At 40.0% G+C, this 24,979-nt stretch overlaps 1 protein-coding gene across 1 annotated transcript; it reads left to right on the top strand.

Moving 5' to 3' along the window:
- Positions 1–474: 474 nt before the first annotated feature.
- LOC104627458 (cation-independent mannose-6-phosphate receptor-like) lies at positions 475–24,147 on the top strand (the record flags this gene model as incomplete). Its single annotated transcript, XM_010295727.1, has 21 exons — positions 475–608; positions 4,886–5,010; positions 6,680–6,778; positions 7,184–7,313; positions 8,377–8,497; positions 10,375–10,489; positions 12,034–12,196; positions 12,332–12,512; positions 13,777–13,880; positions 14,297–14,461; positions 14,778–14,918; positions 15,306–15,452; positions 16,311–16,442; positions 16,838–16,985; positions 18,177–18,354; positions 18,910–19,025; positions 19,445–19,607; positions 21,199–21,378; positions 22,408–22,509; positions 23,205–23,306; positions 23,973–24,147. Coding segments are annotated over 21 exons (2,921 nt in total), but the record flags the coding sequence as incomplete, so codon positions are not given.
- Positions 24,148–24,979: the final 832 nt, after the last annotated feature.

The raw sequence follows: 24,979 nt of genomic DNA, 5'->3' as shown, positions 1-24,979 counted from the left end.
CCTGGAGGTAGGTGGCTCTGGCTGCTGGCAGGCAGGATGTGGCTGGCTCTTCTATTTCACTTGGGCTTAGCACTTCTGCCACTGTTACTGGGTATTGATAAAATGCAGTAGTGTGCAGTCTGCCAAAGAAGTTTGAGAAGTTTATCAGGTTCTCAAGGAAAAAAAGTTCATCAGCTGTGATATACCTAGACAGAGTGGCCTTTAGAGAGATTTGAGGGGGAAGAATGGGCGGTTGGGTGTTCGAGAAACCAGAAAATGGACCTGATATACCTTCCTCAAGTGGTTAAATCTGTTTTGTTCTTGGCCCTGACACAGTAACAATTATTTCTGGTACTTACAGATATAGAACATGAATATGAAACTCGGGTTAGTGGTGCTCTTAGCTTTATAACTTGGTTATTTCAGCACCTGGTGTCTAGAGGATGGCAGTGCAGACAATATGAATACCAACTGACAGGGCTTTTTTCTTTTCAGTTACACATGGGAAGCAATTGATGCAGACAAACATGTGCTTTATAAAATAAACTTATGTTTTGGTGTTGAAGAGTGTGGAAGATCAAGTGCAGTCTGTGCATATGACATCAATAAGAAGACCTATCTGTCTGTCGGTAAGTAAACAAGTGTCCTTCCTCTTAAGTAGTCTAGAGTCATGTTAATGGATGGTCTTACAACTATTGCAAACTTTGACATGTTAGCGAAGATTTACTGAGGAGACTTGGGAAAATGTGATCTGATTGCAGACAAACACTTCACAGGACAGCAAAACTTATGGTCTAGTTAACTGCACTCTAGTGTGAAACTGTGCAAGGCTGTCTCAAGTAGAAATAAATGTATCTACCTGTGGCAGAATATGCACTGCGCACAGCCTTACTTGAAGCTTGATACTGAACACAGGATAAAGCTTGAGTTATAGCTCTAAACTCTACCACAGTGTTACACCAGCTCTTTGTTCAGAGTCAGGTTACTCTGTAATGCAATCTTGGAGTATTGCTAAGCTTCTGGGCTCTCATCTTTAAGCTGTTACACATGGAAAGGAAGTCAGTTACGTACAGTGCTCTGTTTTCAGTTACACTTGTCAAATCTGGTGGATGCTTCAGTAGTTCACTGATGTCCTTGGTATTCTGAGGAGTAGTGCACTTTTGCATGCTGATCTAAATATGAAACCGGCATATTCCTATACACATACTTGCACATGCTTTCATCAATCACAAGAAGCTTGTGCTCTGAACAGTGTGTGCTTATTTTCCTGGATGCTTGTTGCTTGCAAGGTTGCTTCTGTGCTTCAGCTAATGAAACAATAATATATTAATACTAATGAAAAAGTTTTCTGATAGCTGACTGTCACTTCTAATAGAGTAAAGCAATACCTTTCTGAAGAGTAAGATCTTTTCAGAGTGCCACTTAGTCCTACAGATCTGAAATCTGAATCTAAACATGCTTGCCAATCTTGCTTTCTGTTGGCAGACAGCTCTTATCAGAAGCTATGATTCTTCAGCAGAAGTGTTTGAGCTTGAAATGCTGGAAGGAGATGAGGAGGAAGATGATTCTTGCCTGTATACAGATGCACAGCAGCTAATTAGCATCCATTGTCCCCACTCCTCTCTGTTAACTGTAGAGGTACTTTGGTTTCAGGCTGTGCTCAATCAGTGCTTTTGAAACAAACTACTAGTGTGGTGACCCAGGCTTATAAAACCATTGGGTGCATGAGTAAAAGTGTATCTCAGTTCATGGCTGCATGGTTTTTCTATGTAGTTTTTTTTATCCAAGCTCCGGAGTTTCCTGGGATGACTTGTTAGATGCATCTGAGTTCAAACTGCAGTTGCATGTAGTAGCATCTTCTACTCTGAGGGGTGCGACATCACAGTAGACCACTTGATGCTGTTAATGTGTTTCATTCCTAAAATGCACAGCAAGAATTTTGTTTCCTGCTGATGTGGGTCTTAACTTGCATGCCGTTGAGACTTTAGCTGCCTGTGGATTACAAAAGGAAGTGGCATATGGACATCTGTTTTAACGTGCTTTTTTGAGTGAGACTGGAGTGTGGCAGGTTCTCTCCTGTGTTCTTCCCAGGCAAGTGTGAGACCTAGAGCTTGTGTAAGTTTTACTCCATGCTTCTTGTGGAAAGAGGAAGGGAGAACAGAGCTGGGTGATGACCATGAGCAGTATCAAATATTCCTCTGTGTGCAAACCTTGAATGTCTCATTGCCTGACTGATACTGGGTGGGAGAGGATTTGGCAGCAAACAGAACTTTGTCTTGCAGAGTCTGTTTGAACTGACCCTCGAGGTTAAGCCACAAATCCTGTTCAAGTAGGATATATCTTTAACCACCAGGCAATAAATTAAGAAATCGAGGTAGGGCAGTTTAACATTGACATTGAATTTGCATTGTTTTATTGTTCAAATTGTCAAAGTTTTGTTCTTGTTTATGGTAAGTCAGAGGCTTGTTAGTGATGCCTGCCATACTTCATACTGCCTCTAGTTGTATTGGAGCTTCAGCACCATCACACCTAGTTGAGAACATACTAATGGATTAATAAGCCTCTTGTTCGTCCAAAAAACAAAAGGGATAATCACTCCTGATGAGAAAAGAGGAATCTCCTTAATCCATGTCTAGGCAGATGTATAATCCCAGTGTAGATTCCAGTTATGTGGAAGCTAAGCGGCATGCCTGTCTTCAAGCAATCTGGCTGATATGAGAGGATACGTATACTTGTATGCCAAAGCTGAGTGCAGCTGAAGAGCTTTGATTTGGGGGAAAAAGGGCAAGTTCCCAGTTGCCAAAGGTGCCAGACTTTGCTAAGTTGTAAGATTTCTTCAAATATGGACAAAATCAGATTTCTTCTTCATTCTTTCACTGAAAACAATAGTTTTGCTTTTAAATATTGGCTACGCAAGAGGTAACAGCTATAGAACTGGTTCTGTTGTTGATTCCAGCTTTGATGGGGGTAGGCCATATGCTCTGTGACTGTGATCAGTCTGTATCCAAGGGAAGCTTTGTGGCTAACATTAACCGTGTCTCAGTGTGATGTACTGGTGTTTGTGTTGAGACTCCAAAGGCCTCTTGTTAAAAAAAAAAAAAAAAAAAGCTCTTCAGCTTCATTGATTGACCTTAGAAGTTTTCAAGGTGTAGGTGAATGCTTAGTTCTTGAATGTCAGTGAGGAGGGAAATGACATGGTAGCTAACTTAGTGTGACACCTAGTGACTTGTGTGCCACTTAGCTGAACTATTACTAAAATTAAAAGTGGAACTATTACCGTAACTGTTTGTTGACCCGAGTGGTGAAATGTGCACTTTGTCCAGCTGCAGTAGAAGGACTTGTCATGAAATGATAGCTGCCACCTAAATGCCCCCTTCTTCTGGACAGCTGATTGGATGTCTTCCATGATTGCCTTTCTCCTTCCAAACAGCTGAAGGAGTCAATGAGTAAAAGGTGTTGTGGACAATGCCTTTGATAGTGACTAGCAAACTGTGTAATGTGAAGTATCTGGTGCTAATTTTTCTGAGCTGTACTAGGTGATTTTAGTGTGTTACTTTGTGGAAGGAATGCATCTCTAAAGTCATGAAGAAATCTAAGTGATTATTGAAGAGAGAACTTGATGTTATGGAAAAGATGGTTGCAGAACTGGTCCTCTGGAAGGAAGCTCACAGGAAGCTGGTGGTGTGATGGGATGGTTCATGAGACTGCTTGCTCTGTGAGCAGGGATGGGAGGAGTCATGTACCACTGAAGAGATTCCTGCTAAAACTTTTAGCAAGTTCCCAAACTAGTTTTAAGCATGCAGGGGGAGGAGAGCACACATACTGGCCGGTAGTAAACAAGATGTACTGGCTTAACTTGATTTTTCTTGAATATCACTTTAACTGAGGAAATTAGGAGGTGGCTCACATGGCCTTTAGAGCAATATAGTGTGTTCTCAGAGCTGAGAGAAAACTAATGCTTACAGACTATTGAGGTAAGCCCTCGGATGGTGCTGCCATAAGTTCTCTGCTAAGTTGGGTCTTAAAACTGTGTACATTTATAACCAGTTGTTGGGGTTGTTCAGCCTGCAGAAGAGAAGGCTCTGGGGAGACCTTCTTGCAGCCTATCAGTACTTAAAGGGGGCTTATAAGAAACGTGGTGACAGAGGTTTTAGCAGGGCCTGTAGCGATAGGACAAGGGGTAATGGTTTTAAACTAAAAGAGGGCAGATTTAGACTAGATATAAGGAGGAAATTTTTCACAGTGAGGGTGGTGAAACCCTGGCACAGGTTGCCCAGGGAGGTGGTAGATGCCCCATCCCTGGAAACATGTCAGATCAGGTTGGTCTGGGCTCTGAGCAACGTGGTCTAGTGGAAGCTGTCCCTGCTCACTGCAGGGGGCTTGGACTAGATGGCCTTTAAAGGTCCCTTCCACCCCAAACTATTCTATGGTACTCTCTCTCTCATATTGTACTGACAGTATGTGTATAAACGACTTAAAGGCTAAAAAACTGAAAAACAGAAGCTGGTGGGAGGAAGGGGTGAATTGTGGTACCTGAAACTAGTTGGTAGCAGTTTTCTGATGGAGTCCCATGTTCCTAAGGCAGTGACTTGTTTGTAGTGGCACCTGCTATTTGGCTTCTTAACATTCAAAGTGTTTGCTAAAAACCTTTGAGAAAGTAGAAGTGTGATTAGGGATATCAAGCACTATCTTAACTTGGACCTAGTCTTCCAAATGGCAAGAACTGCAAAGAAGGTCTTCAGTCATACTCTGTTCAAAGAGTGCCTTCAGGTGGACTAGTATGTCTTGGGCTACTCAGTCTTTGAAATTAGAGCCTGTCTGTGAAGGTGCTGTATTATCATAGATGTTGGTATGATAACCATTGTTTTTTTTTGTGTGGGTTTTTTTTCTTTTTTTTAAACCCTAGGTGACATAGGCTTGCAAAAAGTTTCTAAAAGTCTTCTGGAACTCAACACTACACGTAACTGCTTGCAGCAAGGCAGTCAGCACCAAATTCAAAGCAACATTAACTTCCTGTGTGGGAAAACACTGGTGAGTCTAAATTACATGTTCTTATCTTCAATGAAAATGGCAAATACTTCTAATTTGCTTTTTAAGGAGACTTGCTGTAGTTGTGGATGTATTAATTACTGAGCTTCATAGCATAAGGAAGATTCAGTTATGTTTTAGTACCAAATTAAGGTAATATTCTATTGTGGCTTTCAAGGTTCAGTCCCAGTAGAAAATAATTGCAGATCTGCAGCTCAGCTCTGATCATGGGCTCTTCTGGATCTTTAATGTTTTTACAGGGATTGCACTGTAGTATTTTAGTAGTGAAATACGGAGGAATGAGTCAACAGCGTACAGGGTGCTGTAACAATGAGAGCTATTGTTTAAATGCTGGCTGTGCCCAAGCTGTAAACCTAATACGGCTTTTTAATAGAACAACATTGAAGAAAATGACTGACCTCTGTTATGGGTCAGTGCAGCTGACAACAGTAAGCATTAGGTTTTGTCTGCACATAGTTGAACTAACAGTGCTTACAGGTCCAGCTGGGCTTCTGGGGGATAGTTGTTCATGAGACTCTCCTTAAAAGTGTGAATGAAGATCCCTGAAAAGTTCCTAGGGGCATGTGTGTATGCAGTTCACCTTCATATGCTTTTGGAGTTACACCTTCCACACACTTAATTGATACCACAGCTTGGTATTCTGTACAGACTCTGATCAGTTTACATACTTGTGTATCAGAGATAAGTACTTATTAATGCATTAGTGCTGCTGTTGGCACTGATGATGCTGTTGCACACCCCGTCTTGGAGATCTAGCCAATTCCAACAACATGCTAGTGCAGCAGAGATTTAAATGCTTCCTGTTCTGTTTCAGTAGATGACTCTTTAAACTAAATTAAAAATTCTTGCTCAACTCCAGCTGTAACACCAGATCATAAAAATCTTCAAACTTCTTCTAGTTAGCATAGTTCTTCATGTGACCTAGTAAAAGGATTTTGTAATAGTGTCTGGAACAACTTGTTTCCAACACTTTTATGGCAGGGTTAAACAGGGAGGGAATCAGTTTAAATATGCTAAAGTGCTTCTAGCTGAGGTGATGGAGAGAGAATGGAAAAACCTGATTGTTGTCTGTCTTGAAGTAGAAATGTTCAACTGAGCTTTCAGCCCTGAACCATGGTAGAACCCCCATCTTGAAATGGATACAAATGTGTGTACCATAAGCCTATAAAAATAAGTAGCTGAGGTCAGAGGTATTCTTTCTGTGTAGCAGAAGAGATCAGTCATCTTTGTAGGGTAAAGACAGGGAACTGGTAAACCATGCATTGCCTTGCTGTTGATCTGTTACATACATTCATATTGGTGTTTTCCTTTCTCATAACTAGATGTTAGTGGTGCTTCTGCCAGTATCAATTGGCATAGTGAGCGATTCTAAAAGATGTAGTACAATGATTGCATATTAGGACTAGTGCATGTTAATTTGAGAATTGGTACATATGCAGACGAAGAAGGATTTGGCATCTACATCTTTCTGAGTTTACCAACAAAGCTGTTAAATAACAAACTTGCTTTAACAAGTGCTACTGAGAAACTGTATGCCCTTTCTCTGTGACATGCTCTGTTCTGTTTTTCTTTTGAATGAAATTCTTGCTGTCTACAGATGTAAAATAAAACTGAAGTCTGTTTTTCAAAGAATTATTTTTTTCTCCTTTAGGGTACCCCTGAGTTTGTAACAGCAACAGAGTGTGTGCACTATTTTGAATGGAGAACCTTTGTGGCTTGCAAGAAAGACTTGTTTAAACCTGTGAAAGAGGTAATCTATGTACCATCCATGCAGAAGTTATTCTTCACACATCTGGCAATTTTGCTGTAACCACCTGCCCCCACGCTAAACAAATCCCAACAACCTCCATAGACCTAACTTTTTCATAGGCATATAAAGCACCTATTAGAATTGGGTGGAGCTGAGAATTTTAAATAACTCTTCAACCTTTTTTGTCATCTGGATGGTTGTTTATAGTAAAACTCTTCTAAAAGCTAAAGCAGAACAATCTAACTTTGGATGCCTCACTTTAGTCAGCATGTCTAGCTTTAAGTATTTGAGCTTCTAGAAGTAAAAACTTTTTCCACTCATTAACTTAGCTTTATATATGTCTGCTCATAACTTCTTCCTACTTGTGTAGCATAGATTGTATGTAATTTTTTGTTGTTGTTCTAGGTCCCTTGCTATGTGTTTGATGAAGATTTGAAGAAACATGACTTGAATCCTCTCATCCAAGTTTCAGGACACTACTTGGTGGATGATTCTGATGATGATTCCTTGTTCATAAACGTCTGCAGGGACTTAGGTGCGAACACTTGCTTGTATCACCTGTCAGTGTATAAATTTCTAGTAGTGTGGCTCTTTTCCAGTGCCTCAGTTGAAGTTGTCCTATGACCAAAGATCAGTGTTTTAAGACTTGCACTATTGTTTCAAGCTCCTTTTGCTGATTTGAAGGCTGCATTCTGTGAAGCCAAGTCTTACTCTCCAGCTACTGAGGTGTCCAGAGATATGGCTCCTTCTGGATGGGCAAGTACTGTTAGAAAAGTTGACTTAAACTGACCTGAGTGCAAGAGCTCAGCTTGTCTTGTAGCTGTTTCTGTTTGCTACATAGGACTGAGATGGTTCATAGCACTTCATGTGCTCTAAATTTATTGCTTTGGGCTGCAGTTCAGGCTGTTGTGTAGTTTCAAGTGAATGTCCTGAGATACATCTGAAATAATGTTTGGGTGCTTGGGTAAGTAATGGTGCATAGCTAGCACTTGCATGTCAGTTGGAAGCTATATATGTAAAGAAATAAACCAGCAAAATCACTCATTTGAAACTTGATGAAAAGGCTAGTTTAGCTCTATACTCCCACTGTGTTTTTTACTCTGCAGTAAAATCTGTATTTTGTGCCCCTGTTAAGGGTTTAATTCTTTAGTTTTAGTGGCAGGTCTATTCTTTTAAAAATCCTATTAGTTTGAAACTTTTTGCTGACATCTTTGAATAAGTTGGTTTATAAGAAATAAAGGAGGGGGAAAAAAACCTTCCCTGTGAGGAGGGGTTAGCCATTACTTGGTATCATTTTGGTGTTACAGGAAAAATAAATACTTGGCACACTTCTAGAAGTTCTTGAAGCCCTATGCATGCAGCAGCTGTAGTAGCAACTGGAAACTAGCTGCAGCTACTTCATCAGGAAGTATATCACAAGTATTTCAGGTTTTGCCTTCCCGGTTTCACATTTTAATGTAACCTGTTCTAAAGGTATTTTTAGAAAAGAGTAAAGCAATAAATGGTAAGTGAGCCTACAGGTAAAATGGCAGGATACTTCAGGTGGAGTGGAGCTTAGAAACTGAGTCCTATATTCTGCTTTCTATATTCTGTAACAGGAAGTTCAAGTGGAGAGACCAGAAACTGCCCTGCTGGCAGTGCTGCTTGCTTGTGGCATGAAGGTCAGGTGTATGACGTTGGCCATCCACAGGAACAGCTGAAACTTCATGACAAAGACAGGTATGTAATTTTTGTGGTGACACTTCTGTGAACACTTCTCAGTCATCTGGGCTGGAGAAAGCAGTCTTGGTAACAGATGAATCTTCTAAAACTTAACATCAATACCACTTCAGTTTTGAAGCATTGGCAGGAACAATTTCTTCAAATACTGGCAGGGCAGAGTCTTTTTCAGGCATCCCGTTGTACTGCCATAACAGATCAAATTTTCTTCTTCATTGTGAGAGACTCCTTTTTACAAAATTGCAAAACTCTCAGAAGCGAGGAATGATTGCTGCTTTCTGCCCACAAGTAGAAGAGTGAGATTTGACCCCACCTGCCTACCATCTGAGGGTCCACAGGGTAAATGCACTTGGCTTTCTGTGCATTTACACACCGTGTTTGGCTCGCTTTACTGCCCTGGAGTACTTTAAAAGTTGATGGATGCTGCCCTTCTGTATTTTTGCATTAATGAGTTCTTAATAGAAAAAATAGATAAGCAATGCAAGGCTTATTGTTCCTGGTGGTAACAGAGGTGGGACTAGGAGAAACTGTTTCCTTGATGCTGCTTTTATCCTGTTTGCTGCCTTTTGTGCTGGAAGTGTAGCTTGAAAGAAAAAAAAACAAAACAACCACCAACTAACCAAAAAAACCCCCAAAACAGTAACAGAAAAAAAAACCACCAAAAAACCACCCAAAGAGCCCAGTGTGGCGCAGGGGACTTACTTAACATGCTGATCTTTCTGAGCTTCAGGTCATCTGAGCCTGCTTACCTTCTCTGTAGGGTTAGTAGTACCCTGTTGACTTCTGCAGTATGCTTTATCCCAGATGCAAGCTGAAGAAGACAAGCAGAATAAATGAGGTTAATAACAGGGTTATTTCAGTGACAGGGTTATGGGCTTGCTTTTAGTTTGTCCTTTGTTGCAAGGCTTTTCCCCCAGCATGAAAGAAGTGGCTGAAGTGTTCTGTATGAAGGCAGAAGCTTACATCTGAGGAAGCACAAGCTTGTTCTCATATTAAAGTGCAACTAGTACTCTATAAGAAGTGCTTGGTGAGAACGTTTTGTCTTATCCCTATTAGGATTGAAGAACCCTTCATTGTTTGAGAAGAATTCATTGTATGTGCTCAATCAGACTAGGGTGGCCTGGGAAGAGTGTAAGATGATTGTATATCTGTGTCCTAAGGTATAGAGAGGTCAGTTAGAGGTGTGGCTAACCTGAAGCCAGGTTGTCACCCCTCCACGAGCTGTTGTCTTCTGCCTGTTGGATTGTATAGAACAGTGATGTTTAGCTGGGAAACTGTGTTGGTCTCCTTGTTTTCTCATCCAAGTCATCTTGCCATTTGTCTCTCCTTGTCAGTTAGGTACCATGTTTCATTCTCCTATTCCAGCCTTGTCTGATCTGTCCCAGTTGCCTTGCTTCTGTCAATTTGGTAATGAGTTCATCTTGCTTTTAATTCTGGGGGCAGAAAGGAAAGAGATTATACATACAGAGGTGGTAAAGTATAGGGATGTGGTAAAACATCAGTGATTATTACTTCCAAAAGTTACAAGAGTGTTTATCACATCTGCTTTCCAGCAGTTTGAGAGCAAAGCTAGAGTGTTCTTATGACTATCAGCCAAGTTCCTGCTACAATACAGGTTACAAGGCAATGAGCATAGTATTAACTGGGATGCAAGAGGATGCTGTATTAAGTAATTTTGCTGGGACTGTCTGAATCTTTCTTTTGATTAACTGTAAGATTGAAGGAATAAAGATGTCCGTAAAAGTATCTTTCAGGAGCACGGCTACTTTGGTATATCCTGCCTGGGTATCTAGCAAAGGGTGGATGTTCTTTCAAAGATGTCCTTCTTCTGTACAGTGTCTTAATTGTATTTTTGGTTTACCATTTTCTGCTACTAGGCTGGTATTGAGTTATGAGAGGATATACAGTGATGAAGAAAAGCCAGACTTCTGCCTAGGCCATAACCCAGCAGTGACGATCACTTTTGTGTGCCCATCAAGGAGGGGAGAAGAGGTAACTTTGCTGTTTTAGTTCATGTTATATGGTTGGTCTTTAACTTTCATTTGCATTATCTTTCATTTTTATTGAAGGCTGAAGGGAACAGAAATCCTTCTGGTTTGCAGCTTATGAAGAGTGTAGGAGTCTAAAAAAATTTTAAAAGGCTTTTTGAAGAGCGTAAGAGAGAAACAAGAACTTGACTAAAATTTTCCCAGGGGTGTGTTTGTTCTTGTTTTGGTGAATTTGGTTGCCCTTTTCTGGGCTCAAAGCTTTCCTATGAGAATAGGACAGAGTTAGTACAGTGTTAATTCTTGGCCCAGAGCTCTGTTTGCTGACGAGCACTCTTGTGTCATCAGTCAGTGTGGGTATGCTTACAAAAGTTGTCTGTAACTTGTTTCTTTATTAATCTGGCCTTCCTCAGTGAAAAAAAAAAAGATAGCAAGGGTCATTGCATGGCAGAAGTCTGTCATTTACTACACAGGCTTATGAACTCCTATTACCTTAAGGTATAAATCTGTAGTGTTAAGCAGCAGCTCAGTTTTTGCAGGACACAGCTTTAGCCTAGCTTCAATGCGGTATGATGGTCACTTTGTGATGCCAGGTAATCTCAACCACCCACACTCCTTAAATCGGGCCAGAGTGGCTATTGCTAATGCTCTGCCATTTCATATCATGATGCTTTTGGTTGCAGGTTAGTGAAGGAGGAACGCTTGTCTGGCTAACTTTAGGTTTAATGTTTTGTTTCTCATCTGACCTAGCTAGGTACCGTACTTCATCCTCATTGCTGCAGAAACAAACCATAGGCCTTCCTCTGCTGTCACTTCGTAATACCTCACTGCAGCTACGCACACATGTAGCATGAATAGCATTGCTAATGTTACTTGTGCTGATAACTTCTCTGATATTTTACCAGTGTATCTGCCTGTTGTTCTAGTAGGTGGCAGAAATACAGATTTATGAAACAAGGTGAGCCTCTAAATGTTTCACTTTAAAAGTGAGGAAACACAAGACTACCTCTTCTCCCAGAGATGCAAAAATATTCAACTACAGAAAATGGCATCTCACAAAAGTTGGCTAAAGTGTTGGCTAAAGAATTCTCAAATATCTTTCAGTCTTGATTTGGACTGAGGGAATCAAAGTTGCTCAAACACCAGTGTCTAAGAGGCTGCTTTGCCTTTGGAGAATAATTAATCTCTGCTCCCTTCTGAGAACTCCTCTGAGGCAAACACAATCCAAGCTGTTCTTAGCAATGTGGACTTGTGTATCTCTGCTTTTGCCAACATATTAAGGAGAAGTGCTTTTTAATGTACCGTTACTGCTGCTAAGTTTCTGCTAATACCTGATACTTTACCTCTGTTTAGACTTCTAGTTTGCCACACCGTTAATAACTTTCTTCTCAACACCTATTTCTGAGAGACCAGAGACAATGTTTGCAGCTGTTAAGCAATTTACAGGTGAAACTGGTCATTACTGACTCTAAATGAATGTGGTACTGTTGCTTTAAAGATTATATTTCAAATAAGTACTTGCAATTTAAATTCTGTTCACTTCTGTATCAGAGTGCAGGTCCCAAACTCACAGCAAAAACAAATTGCCGGTATGAAGTTGAGTGGGTTACTGAGTATGCCTGTCACAGGGATTACCTGGAGAGTAGGAGTTGTCTTCTGACTAATGAGCAACATGATATCTCCATTGATTTAAGACCACTTACTCAACTTCCAGGTAAGCTCATTGTGGTGCCACTAGTCAGTTTTCCAGTTTCATGTTTGGAGACAGGAAAAATGTAAACCCAAATATCTATAGAGGACATCTGTTCTGCTGTGTTTTAGAACTCTTCTCTTTTTCTTATTCATTCAGATTATGTCACACCGTATTTAGCCAAAGATGACAAAGAGGAGTATTACTATTACTTGAATATATGTGGAAAAACTGCTGCAGGTAACTGCAAGGACAGCACAGGATACACTTCATCTTGCCAAGTAAAATCTTCAAATAACCAGCAAAAAGTGGCAGGAAGATTTGAGAACCAAACCCTAAGGTGTGTAAAAGCTCTTTAGCCCTGTTACCTTGTCTGAATGACTGATCTTTGTTTCCTAATTAGTTGCCTTTATTTGCCATATAAGCAATATTTGACACAAAATGCAAGTATTTTTGCTCAGTTTTGTATAGAAAAACACTAACAGTAGACCAGGATATCATTAGCAAATGAAGGAGCAGATGGGGTTGCTAGAGGCCATTGCCTAGACAGGGAAGAAACTTTCATCAACTTTGGTGTCAGAATTGCAGATTGAGCTGTATTGCCTCTTGCCCTCCTTGAGTTTTTCATGTAAAGGGGCATCAGGATTGGATGTTTCAGAAGCTGTCCTCAACAGGAAGGCGTTTCTACTTCCTTTGCAAGAGCATGCATTAATCATATCCAAGTCCAGGATTTTGTGATTTTTTTTTTTTTTTTTTTTTTTTCTTTCTAAAGAACTTCAGGATTCCTAAGTGGCATACTGGGACAATAGTTTGCATGAGATTGAAAGCAGAGATTATTTATTCACCTAGATATAGGCTCCCATTCTATCTGTAAGAATGTGACAGACTTGCTGGAGAGGATTTCCAGGAAGTATGACTTCTCCCACCTGCAAAAATAGCCATGCAGTAAACTAATGTGAAAAGACATTCCACATTCAGAGAAAAGGAAGCTGAGGGGTGACATTGCTCTCTACAGCTTCCTGAGGAGGGGAAGTGGAGAGGGAGGTACTGGTCTCTTCTCCCTGGTATCCAGTGATAGGATGTGTGGGAATGGTTCAAAACTGCGTCAAGGGGAGGCTTAGACTGGATATGAGGAAGCATTTCTTTACTGAGAGGGTGGTCAGACTCTGGAACAGGCTTCTTAGAGATGTGGTTGATGCCCCAAGCCTGTCAGTGTTATTTAGACAATGCCCTTAATAACATGCTTTAACTTGGTCAGCCCTGAACTGGTCAGGCAGTTGGACTAGATGATCATTGTAGGTCCCTTCGAACTGAAATAGTCTATTCTAACTGAAAGCACACATATTCTGTTCTATTCAAAGCTGGAATAGCTTTAAAGCATTCTTTAAACGTTATACAAATTCATGAAAAGTAACCAGAAAAATCAGCAGATGCAAGCCTTTGTTGCAATAGAAATGTCAATATGAGTGTTGAACAAAGCATTTGTTTTCCCTTTGAGCGAGAAAATAATTAAACAAACAAGAGTGTGGCTTCTGTTATGTGAAGAACACTGTGTGATTGTGTCTGATCCCATGTTTCTACCTAAAACTTTATTTTTTACTCAGATATTCTGATGGGGATCTCACTTTAATTTATCCGAATGGAGATGCCTGTAGTTCTGGCTTTCAGAGAATGACTGTCATAAACTTTGAGTGCAATGAAACAGCAGGTGAGTTTAACAAGCTGTGATGACCCTGCTCAGGGTTTGACTTCTGTTCAAGAAGAAGTCTTCTACTACTTATGTTCAAATAGGTGCATGCTTTGACCCACAGCTAACACAAGGAGTAAATATTGCTAGAGTAAGCACTAATTTCTGTGGCTGGCAGGATTGTTTTGTGCTGTGTAGTAGCACTTGCTATTCTAAATTTACACTGATGATCAAAAATATTGAGGTGTAAAAGAACCTTGTTTCTTAGGCAACAGTAAAAAAAAAAAAAGGACAAAAAAGCCAAACCACAAATGCAAGTCCTGTGCAGCAAAAGGATTTTTATCTTTCTTGCTCATTGCTAGTTCCCAAGTCTCCTTGCTTTTCTTCCCTTCCCCTACTGGAAACCTAATATGTGTTTATCTATCTTCAATGTTAAGGTAATGATGGTAGAGGAACTCCAGTGTTTACTGGTGAAGTGGACTGCACATACTTTTTTACTTGGGATACAAAATACGCATGTGTTAAAGAGAAAGAAGATCTCCTTTGCAGAGTTGCTGATAAGAGAAAACACTATGACTTGTCACCTCTGATCCGCAGTTCAGGTATGGCAATGAAAACTAGTTTTCAGTTACTTTTGTCTTGAGTTTACATGACATCTCTAGTGCAATTCTGTAGCTGAACATTAATCAGCTTTTGCTTTTCTTAATGAGTTTCTGGGGTACTGGCATTCACTTCCCTCATCCCGAAGGGACTGAGTGCCTTATGAAAGTAGCCGTATCCACTACTGCCTTGGTTGCTGTCATCTTAAGGTTTTAAATTTGTTTGTTTGGGGGTTTTTTGTGATAAAGGCATTTTGGCTTGGAGAGGCTAGAACAATTAAGCCAGATGACTTTTTCTTAATGATCCCCTGTATTTCAGGCTTAGCCCAGAACTGGGAGGCCGTGGACAGTACCTTTTCAGAGATAGGGAGGAAGTGTTATTACATCAATGTCTGCCATAAAGTACTGAAGAGAGGAGGAGCTTCCAGCTGCCCAGATGCTGCTGCTATTTGCTCTGTAGGTGAGTCTTTTTGGATTGGTTTTGTGGGATTTTTTTTGTTGTTTTTTTTTTTTTTCTTTTTTAAGGCTCTGAAGGCTTGGCACTTCCTCTGCAAATGGAATTGGCTGCCCTGAGTGCCTTCAGTTATTTGAGGAAACAGACGTTAGGAGCATGTTTCTCTTATGCTTCCAAAGACCCTAGAAGAAATGATGCAAGTAGCCTTTTCTAACTAAAGAATGGTATTATACTCTCCTCCAAGCTTTGTAGCATGGTTTTGGTGAGGTTAAAAGCAAACTCTAATCATATGCTTTCTTAAGACTTTCCATTTACCTAATTAATATTCTCTTAATAGTGTAAACTTCACTTTTCTTTCCCTGGAAAGAAGTCATGTACTTACTGTCTTTGCAGATAAACAAAACAAGAGTAAGAATCTTGGAACATTTGTGTCTTCTCCTAAAAAGGTTGGAGAAAATATTCAACTTATCTACTCAAATGGAGACAGCTGTGGTGTTAACAAAAAAATCAAAACTGTCATCACTCTAGTGTGCAGACCAGGTGAGAATATTCACACCCTGTTCTTTGACCCAGTTAAAAACTGGAGGTCTTTTAATATGCCCAGATGTGAGTGCTAAATATTAGCATGTACCATTACCAAAGCTGAAGAACTGTGGTTTGTTTACTAGGATGATAGCAAATGTAATTGCAGGTATTTAGCTCTGTTCACCTTTTATACAAGTACTTTTTAAAGACCCTTGAGTAAGTCTCTTGAACTAAGATTCTCACAAACATGATGAAAGTATGTTTAACTGTTTAAAGCCCCACAAATACCTGGAAGCTCTACAAAGCACGTTTTATCCCTAGATTGTCTTGATGAGAAGACTGGTTCTGAACTGAGATCAGATACTTTAACCTTCTTTTCCAATAAATAGTTTTATGTCTAAACTGCTTGCAGTTTACGAAAAGCAGAAGCATTTGCCCACTAGTTTAACCATCTCCCAAGGAAATAGAAAACCTGTATTCCTCTACTGCAGCCTGAGGAAGCTGAATCCTCCAAGTGTGCTGGCTGTTGGGATCAGGTTATGCACGAGTTCCTAATAAAGCTGTTGCTTTGTAGCAAAACACCAGGTTTGTGTATCAAAGCAAACATTTTTTCAAAGAGTGTGATGGTACTCAGGAACAGACTGAGCAGTGCGTCTTTACCTCTGGACTAAACTTTTATTCTGGGGATGAGAGTGCAAAGAATTTGTGCAAGGATTTTTTGGTTCTATTTAGTCCTCATTATCAGAGGAGAGGTACCTTAACAGTTAATGTTAGTCTGCTGTTGGGGAGGGCTTAGTTCCTAACCTTAAATTCATAGTTCCTTTTGGCAGCCTGATTGTCTGTATGTATAACACATTGCTCTTGTGATACCAGGTGATCTAGAAAGTGCTCCAATCTTGATGTCTGAGGGTGAATGTTCATACGCATTTGATTGGTATACTGCTGCTGCGTGTGTGCTGTCTAAAACTGAAGGAGATAACTGTCAAGTCTCTGATCCTCAGGCAGGTACGTATTTATGTTCAGCAAATTGAAAGGTCATGAGGGATAGAACTTGTGTCACAACGCTGAGTCCTTTTGATGTGCAACAGCAGAGAGAGTTCAGCCTAATTCTGAGCACCCACAATATTTGAGCATAGCAGTTTTAAGCACATGTGTATGGAAGATCAGAACAGCGTGAGCTTAATATTCCCCTAGTGTGTGTGGAGGAAAATAGGTGTAATGTGTATTTTATCATAGTAAATCTCTCTGTATAAGAAAACATGCTTTTAGCATGTCCACATTGTTTCTGGAACAATAATTACACGGAAGGACACTTACTTGAGGTGGGGGGAACTAGCTGTGTGACTATGAGAGATCACAGGAAAAAATTGAACTGATAAAGCTTGTTTCTTCCCAATTAGGCTTCTCTTTTGATTTATCACCTCTGGCCAAGAAAAATGGGCACTATATAGTTAATACTACGGAATACTTGTTTTACATAAACATCTGTGGCAGTATGCCAGATGAGTTGTGTCACACAAAATCAGCAGCATGCCAAGTAACACAAAGGTGGGTAACTCTAGTTCTGTTGTCTGTAATAGAAGATCTCTTGTTGCATGTGTCTCTGTGCAACAGCGAACAATTTGCATGTAAAATAATTACTGTCCTGCCTGTAATAGATTCAGGTAATTTGCATGTAAAACATTGTTTTGTAGTACAGTAATTATGCTGCCAGCTGTTTCAAGCAAAGTGCACACACATGTAATCTTGCTTACAGATAGCTTTTGAGACTGAATGAGTGTGTCCATTGCTCCCCCTTATGCTTCCCATAGGGACTGTAAGCTTTAGATTAACTGCCGCAGCTGTATTAAGCCAACCTACAATTCAGATTCAGGGCCAGCTGAATTCCAAGATCTGGCCTAAAGAAGCACTGCTGTGCTAGGTGTGAGTAGTGGCTGCCTTATGCAGAGGTGGAGCCCAGAGCTTGGGTATTGCACTGTATTTGCATTACTAAAAGTGCTGAGCAGGCACAGTCCCAGTGTATACTGCTACTCTGACAGCTTTGTTGCTGTTGTCTTCTACAAGCTATGACTGAGATAATATCAGTACACTTCAGGTTCCAGGTCAGCCTGTTGCCAGAGATGTGATACAGTGCAAACACATGCAGCTGTACTTGAGTTGACTCTGAGCTGCTCTCCAGACAAGGAGACTTCACTGCAGACACTAAAAATGTTCTTCAGGGAAAGGTGGTCAGACTAGGTCTGATAGAGCTGGTGTTAAGTCGGAGTAAAGAAACCCTCCTGAACTGAAGCTGGTCCTGAGCTAAGAGCATGTGAAGGCAGTCATCTCCCCTGAGTGAGAAGATTAGCTGTTATGCAGTGCCAGGTCTTCACTGTCCACATGTATTTGCATGGAACCAGTTTGAGCCCAGCATTAGGGTGTCAGCAGTTTGAGTTCTACTCTGGAGAATGGGAACTTGATATTTCTGCCACACTTTTAGAGAAGGGAGCATTAAAGTTTTCTAGATGTTAAGCAAGGTACAACTTCCTTTCCTTTCCAAAGAAGGACATGTGTTCATGTTTTAGGTTTCCTTTTGGCAGCATTCTATTCTTATGTTTAGTCAACCTTACTTAATTCTTTTGTTTTATTATGGTGTCTTCTATAAATTTACCTGTGTGCTTACTACTTGTAAGGCTTCTCTTAAAGACAGAATTAATTTTGCATTCTGTTCAGTCTCAAAGCCCACTTTTTCTTTTCTAGTAAGGATCAGTTTTGGAGTCTTGGACTGCCCAGTTCCAAACTTTCATATTACGATGGTCTGATTCAGTTGACCTACAAAAATGGTACAGCATACAATGATGAGAAGAAAACACGGCGATCTACCCTTATAACTTTCCTGTGTGACCGTCAGGCTGGAATAGGTCAGCCTGAATATCAGGTAAAAAGTTCTATATGAAGAGGGAAGGATCTCCATCCCCACATCCTGACAATAGCTGCTGCTAGGCAAGTGTAAGCAGAGATTCGTGGACAGAAATTCCCAGTATCTATAAAGCAGACTAAGAGAAGTAGTTATTTCTTTTGGTATATCTGCTTCTTGTTGCTTGTCTTGACCACTGAACAGTAAGCTGTTCACCTGGATCCAGGTTCTTACTTCACTCTTCTCTAGTCTCTGGGACATGTAGTCACTAGTGCTTTTGATCATGTATTTGTAGCTGAAAAAAACCAAGCTGGCTGAGAAGTAACAAGTGGTAGGGCTGTGTGTCCTATAACACAGCAGACAGCATTTACATTGCTCTACTTGCTCTGGTTCTATTATTTTTGGTGACACAGCGAATGGCAAGATCTATAACAAAATGGACCTACACAAATCAATCTGAGAAGGTATATCCCAAAACCCAGGGGAAATAACAAGCTTAACGTTTAGGGGAGTAGCTGCGAGTCACAACGTATTCTTGTGTGGAAAGAATCACTGACCTATTCTGTTGTTTCTTAGATGGAAGATAACTATACCTACAACTTCAGGTGGTACACTGAGTATGCTTGTCCTGAAGTGCCGCTGGAATGTGTTGTGACTGATCACAACACCATGGACCAATATGACTTGTCAAGGTAAGAAAGTAAAATACACAACACAACTTGGCTGTTCTAGTTTAGAGTTCTGGTTTATAGCTTAGCACTAGATTAAGTTGGTTTCCTGTGTAGACAACACTAGAAACATCATCTGTTGTGACAACCTTAACTGCAAGTATCTTGAAATGAAGACAGTATTTCCCCCTCATACATTGTCTTGCCTCCTATGACATAAGTTGACTTTTTGGGCTGGCTTTGCTTAACAAAAACCTATTACTTTGCCAACTGTGCTCTATTTCCTAGAGTATTCTTTTTAACTGTAACGCTTAAAAATGAGGGGAAAAAGTTGTTCTGAAATGCCTTATGGTTGCACTGTTTCTTGAGACTGACAGAGAAAGCTAGAGAGAATTTATGAAGAATGTGTGTTCTATAGAGTAGAACTTTCTTTTCCTGCTTAGCTTAGCAAAATCTGAGAAGAGAGGTGAAAACTGGTATGCCATGGATAATTCAAGGCCAAGTGAACGTAAGAAGTACTACATAAATGTCTGTCGACCACTGATTGCTGTCCCAGGATGTGACCGGCGAGCTTCTGTCTGTCAGATGGAATATCGACATGATCACGTGAGTAGCCTTTCCATCCTAGCTCAGAGCTGGTTTGCCAAGTGAGTGAGATTAAGGAGTATGCAAGATAGGCACATGAATTATGGCTTCCTTATGCAAAATGGTATTCTGTGTATCCATAATGTTGGCTTAATCGTTGCAGAATGGTAGACCTCCTGTCCACCTCTTCAAAGACCAAAGCTTTAATTTTCACAAGTGTACCAATGTTGTGTTTGATGTGCATCATTCTTTGTCCTGTGTTGCAGAGGCAGAAAAACTGCATCTCTTCTGTGTAAACTGCTGCGGTCTCAGAGACTCTAACATTGCTTTAGGAACAGGCTGCTCTTCTGCATATTCTGTCTTGCTTCTGGCTTGTTTTAAATTGAACTGTGGAAGAAATGTGTTTAAAGATTCTTTGTCACCGCCCTCTTTGGATTTGAGGAGTAGATTAGGCAGATGTTGCCAAGCAAAAAAAAAAAGAAAAAAAAAAAAAAAAAAAAAAAAAAAGGTGTGGTGGTTATGGACTTGTACTTCTATATTTCCCTGAAGTATAACAATTTGTCATGGGAATGTGCTGACAGGCTGGATGGACACTTTGCCTAAGGCTTGGTTTCAGTGGTACTCAAAGTTTTTTGGAAAGTTGAACTAGAAGCCCACCAACCTGTCCTAATTCCTCCTATAAAACAAAGAGAACATCTTCCTCTCCACACTGTTGAAGTCCTAGTGACTAAATCTGTACGTGACCATCATGGCACTTGAGCTAAATATTACTAGTTCTCTGTGCTTGGCATTAGTCCTTATTGGGTAAATGTGAAAACACATTAGGGCTTCATTACTTCATTGCTGAAGACATGGGAGTAAAAAGCAAGCACATTGAGTCAACCTAAATGCAGAGTTGTTAAAAAAAACCCACAAAAACAACAAAACAACAAGCACCCCTCCCAACCAACAAAAAACCAAAAACAACCAACCAAAAAAAACCCCCAAAAACAAACAAACAAAAGCAAATGTCTTTGGACAGAGCTGCCTTGGAGGTGTATTCTTCTGTTTGTTGCTGTTGCTAACTTAAAGTAGTTTCTTAAAAATAGGAAATACCAGTTATCCTGCAGAAGTGAAGATTGATTTGGGCCTTGATAGTAGCACCTACTGTTGTTCTAATGCTCAGTTTCCGCTAGTGCTTTTTAGGCTTTGCTAAACGTGCAGATCCCTAAGGCCAATTCTAAGAATACCTGGAGGTTTCTGCATGTTTTAAAGAGCTGTACAAATTAAATCCTACTTACTGCACATGAGGCATAGGCCTCCCTAAATTTCTAAGCTGTGTAGCTGGTGAGATGAGGATGGCTGTTGCAAGGCACTATAGGTACCTTATTGTACTAAAAATAAAAACAACAAAAAACCAAACAATGCCTGCTTGTGGACCTTGTCTGTTAAACATGTGAAACTTAAGTACAGAAATAGGGGAGAAATGCAGGGGGATCTCTACACTGTTGTTATCTTCAAAACTCACAAGGTACACAATCTTATATATAGGAGGTTATTTTCTTCTTTTTGACTGTATCTGTAATTCCTCACTTGAGTTTAGAATTGCTGACACGCTTATCTTTATTTCTAGGTTTCTTACTCTGAAGTCACCTCTATTAGTAATCTTGGTGTTGCCAGCAAAGAACTAGTAGTTGAAAGACTTGGACACATTTTTCTAACCTATGCAAATGGCTCAGTGTGCATCGATGCTGATGGAAAGAAAACTACTTACACCACCACCATCCACTTCATCTGTTCCAGGGGTACTCTTGTAAGGACAAATAATATTTCATAATATTTGTTACTTCATCATAGTAGGTTTCTGTTGTATAATGTGAAACACATGAAGATGTATAGTGTAAAGCAGATTCATGACAAGGGAGACTTCTTGAGGACTTAAAGATGTAAAAACAAAGCTGACAGACGCTAGAGAAGTGTGTGTCTCAGACTGAGTATTTTATCGTAAGCAAGAACTAGTTAAAACTAACAGCCTCAGTCAACAGTGATATTTCAGACTAATTAGCATGGAAAATACATGGGGACTTAAGACTGAGGAGTCACACATGTGAACACTGCAGACCCTCTTAAGAGGAAAAATATTGCAAAGTGTATCTTCAGGCTTAGGTTCTGCATCCGCTGTAGCTTGTTGATTCCAGAGGAGTTCTTAAATCTATAAAGCTTTTGCTGATACAACTTCACGTACTGAAGACTGAGGGGATTGTTAGACTGAAGCTTGCCTACGCTTGTTGCTGGTTTGTGAATCTGCAGGTCTTACTCTCCTCACTCACATGATCTTCAGCCAAGAGGTATGGTGAAAATCTGTGACTTGGAGCAGTTATGAACGGCTCTGCTTTTGCCTGAAAACACTGAAATGAAGTGTGTATAATTAATACTTCTGTAACCTTGTTACCTCAGTTAACACAATTTTGCATTGCTTGATTTTTACTTTTTTTTTTTATAGTGGATGATGCATTATACCCCAAAATTCCTTAAAGCTTAGACTGAGGCAAGGTCTAGTTATGTATGTCTAGATTTAGTATTAAATTTAATCTGAGTATTTGGGTATCAGATTCAGTTCTTTGCTAAAGCTTAATGACATGCTAAGTGTTTAGCTAGACAAAAGTTTTCAGTGGTGATCTTCAAAATAAATAGGGGAGAGGGTAGCAGGGTGGGAATTGTGTGCATTTGTAGTGTAGTCTTTTAGAAGAACCTGACAGTTTCTCATAAAGTGGAATCTCAAATATGAGAAGGTGTTGGCTGTTACACTTATTTTGGTCTTCTCTCTGCAATCTGTTTCCAGAGTAGCAGCCCACGGTTTATAGCTATTCAGGAATGTGTGGCCACATTCTTATGGGAAACTGAAGCTGCTTGTCCAATCAAGGAAACAAAAGATGATTCTCAGGTGAGAAAGGAGGGGACCTAACTGTATTCATAGTCTCAACATACTGGTTTTTGGGTTTTTTTTCCTAGCACTCCTGGTTCTGTGTTTAAATGACTCTTGGAGAAAGTGACGTCTGAAGTTGATCATGATGGAGTCTTGTGATACCTTACTGCTTTCTTCTTGAAGTGTTTCTGAAATGCGTAACTTCTGACCAAAGTATTCACGTGCTCTTTTCAGAACAGCTTGCTGTGGCACTGAATGTTTCATTTCCTTACAAGGTTGCTAGTAAAACTGAGTTTATATGTATTGTCCTTGTTTGTGTACAGATCATCAAATAAGGCTTTTTTTTTTCCCATACTGAGCTACTCAGTTGCTTCTACTATACAGGTCTCAACATAAACACATTGGTGTGAAAACAACCCTCAGTTAAAATTTCCTTGCTCTTAGATAACCTGATGGATGTCATCTGTTAAATTGCACTTTGATATGTTGGTATGTGGCTGATGTCAATGGACAACTGTGCAAAAGAATTTAATGAAGTGTTGCTACTGCCAGAGCTGTATTCTGGTTATCCTAATTAAGTAGCTGATTGGTGTGCAGGCTAGCAATATGTGTAAATCACTACTTTGGCTTTTCAAACAAATGAAAACCCAAAACTTAAACAGAAGAAATGCAAAAGGAGAAAATAATGCTGCTGTTTTTTGTTTTTTTTTCAGTCCTGCTCTGTGCGAGATCCAAACACTGGCTTTCTGTTCAATCTGCAGCCATTAGCTTCTAGAAAAGGCTATATGGCTACTGGCATTGGGAAGAAGTTCTTGGTAAGGATTCTGACTGCACAATCTGTTGCTTATGGATGCTGTTGTTGCATTTTTCCAGTCTTGTTTAGTGAGCAAGCGGAGTTTTGACTCTGTCCTCTTATGAAATTTGAGTTGGCAGGAGAGTACTGTGCTTGAGGGGAGGAATGGAAGATAACTTGATTCATCTCAGATGGTCTTAAAGGCATCGAACCTCCTGTTCTTAGCAAACATAAGGTAGCCACACTTTCGAGGCTATGCATGGTTTTCCAGTTATGGACTCTGTTGCGTAATACCAGTTTATCTGCTGGTGCTGAAGAAATGGACAGATGAAGCGTAGAAAGGGATTTAATGTGTCCATATCGGTGTTCTTAATGCAATCTGTATGTATCAGTAGTCCTAGGCTGTCCACAGATACTACTATAGTGCTTTTTAGTCTTAAGACTAAACTTGCTAAACCACATTTTGTACTTCTAGTGGGGAGAATTTGTAGACCCTCTAAGTTGAAGATTGAGGATATTGTTCCTGTATTATAGTTGCTTGTGTTGCAGTCTAGAAATGACAGACATTTCATCCTGTTTGAAATAGTTCTTGACAGGAGAGTTTTACTGATGTAGAAATGGCTATGTGGACCTAATTTTTCTGATGTAGTTAATACTGTGTATACCCACATGTTTTCAAAACTTCTAGCTAAACATTTGTGGACCCATGCCAGATTGTGGTAAAATTAATGGCAAAACAGCTGCTGGATGTGAAGCAGAAAATCTGACATCGGTGAGGCTGGTGGAATTGGACAAAACCCTGTATCTGTCTGGTGAGGGGTTTCTAACTCTTACCTACAGAGGCCCTTTCCGTGTGCAGTCAGGTGAGTTCTGGAAATATGCAGTGGAGATGGATGCTGAGATTGTACAAACTTTCTGTGAATGGTCTTCATTCCTCCCTTTTGTTCATGTACTGAAACCTACTGGGCTTGGAGTTAGTCACTTAAACAAGTCATATGAAAATGTCAGGAAGAAATCAGGTAATGCAGAATGGTAATGGCTCAATTTTCAGTAATACATGTGCGTTTCAAAACTCCTGGAAGCAGACCAAATACAGTACAGGATTTTTTCCATACTGAGTAGATGAAAAATATTGCTTCTTGCATGGAGAAATGGATAGTCAAATTAGGAAAACAAGCAAAATGAACTCTGGCTCTTTTTCTATGTGAAGTCATTGCTTTAAGCTTCAGTTTCATGAATAATGCTCTCTAAAGTTGTTTAATATATGAAAGGTTATTTTTCAGTAAGCTTATGCTCTCAAGTGGAATTTCTCGAATAAGTGCTCTAGTGCCTCATGTACACCTACTTTAAGTCTGTTTTGCAGGAAAGACTAATGAAAAATGTGTATCTAACTTTTGGATTTTACATGCTCTCCAACTATACTGAAACTGAGTTGTCATAGAAAGGTATATGACACCTTAACAACAAAAGGCTTTTGGGAAAACAGGATTTTGAATTCAGGAGCCTCAGATGCTCCTGCATTGTTGTCCTCTGGACAAATTGCTATTGTATTTCTTATTTTCCCAGTTGTGATGTTTTCATACCTAATATGCAATGGGAAACAAGTGATTGAGGTCTCATGTATTTTGCATTAAGAGTTGCTACCATTTTGATAACACCAGGGTACATTGATGACAAATAGTACTTCTCCCCTCC

Source organism: Phaethon lepturus, unplaced genomic scaffold (genome assembly GCF_000687285.1).
Source record: "Phaethon lepturus isolate BGI_N335 unplaced genomic scaffold, ASM68728v1 scaffold4151, whole genome shotgun sequence".
NCBI classification, from domain to species: Eukaryota; Metazoa; Chordata; class Aves; order Phaethontiformes; family Phaethontidae; genus Phaethon; species Phaethon lepturus.
The sequence above is the reverse complement of the archived record's forward strand: the minus strand, read 5'-3'. Positions and strand labels throughout refer to the sequence as shown.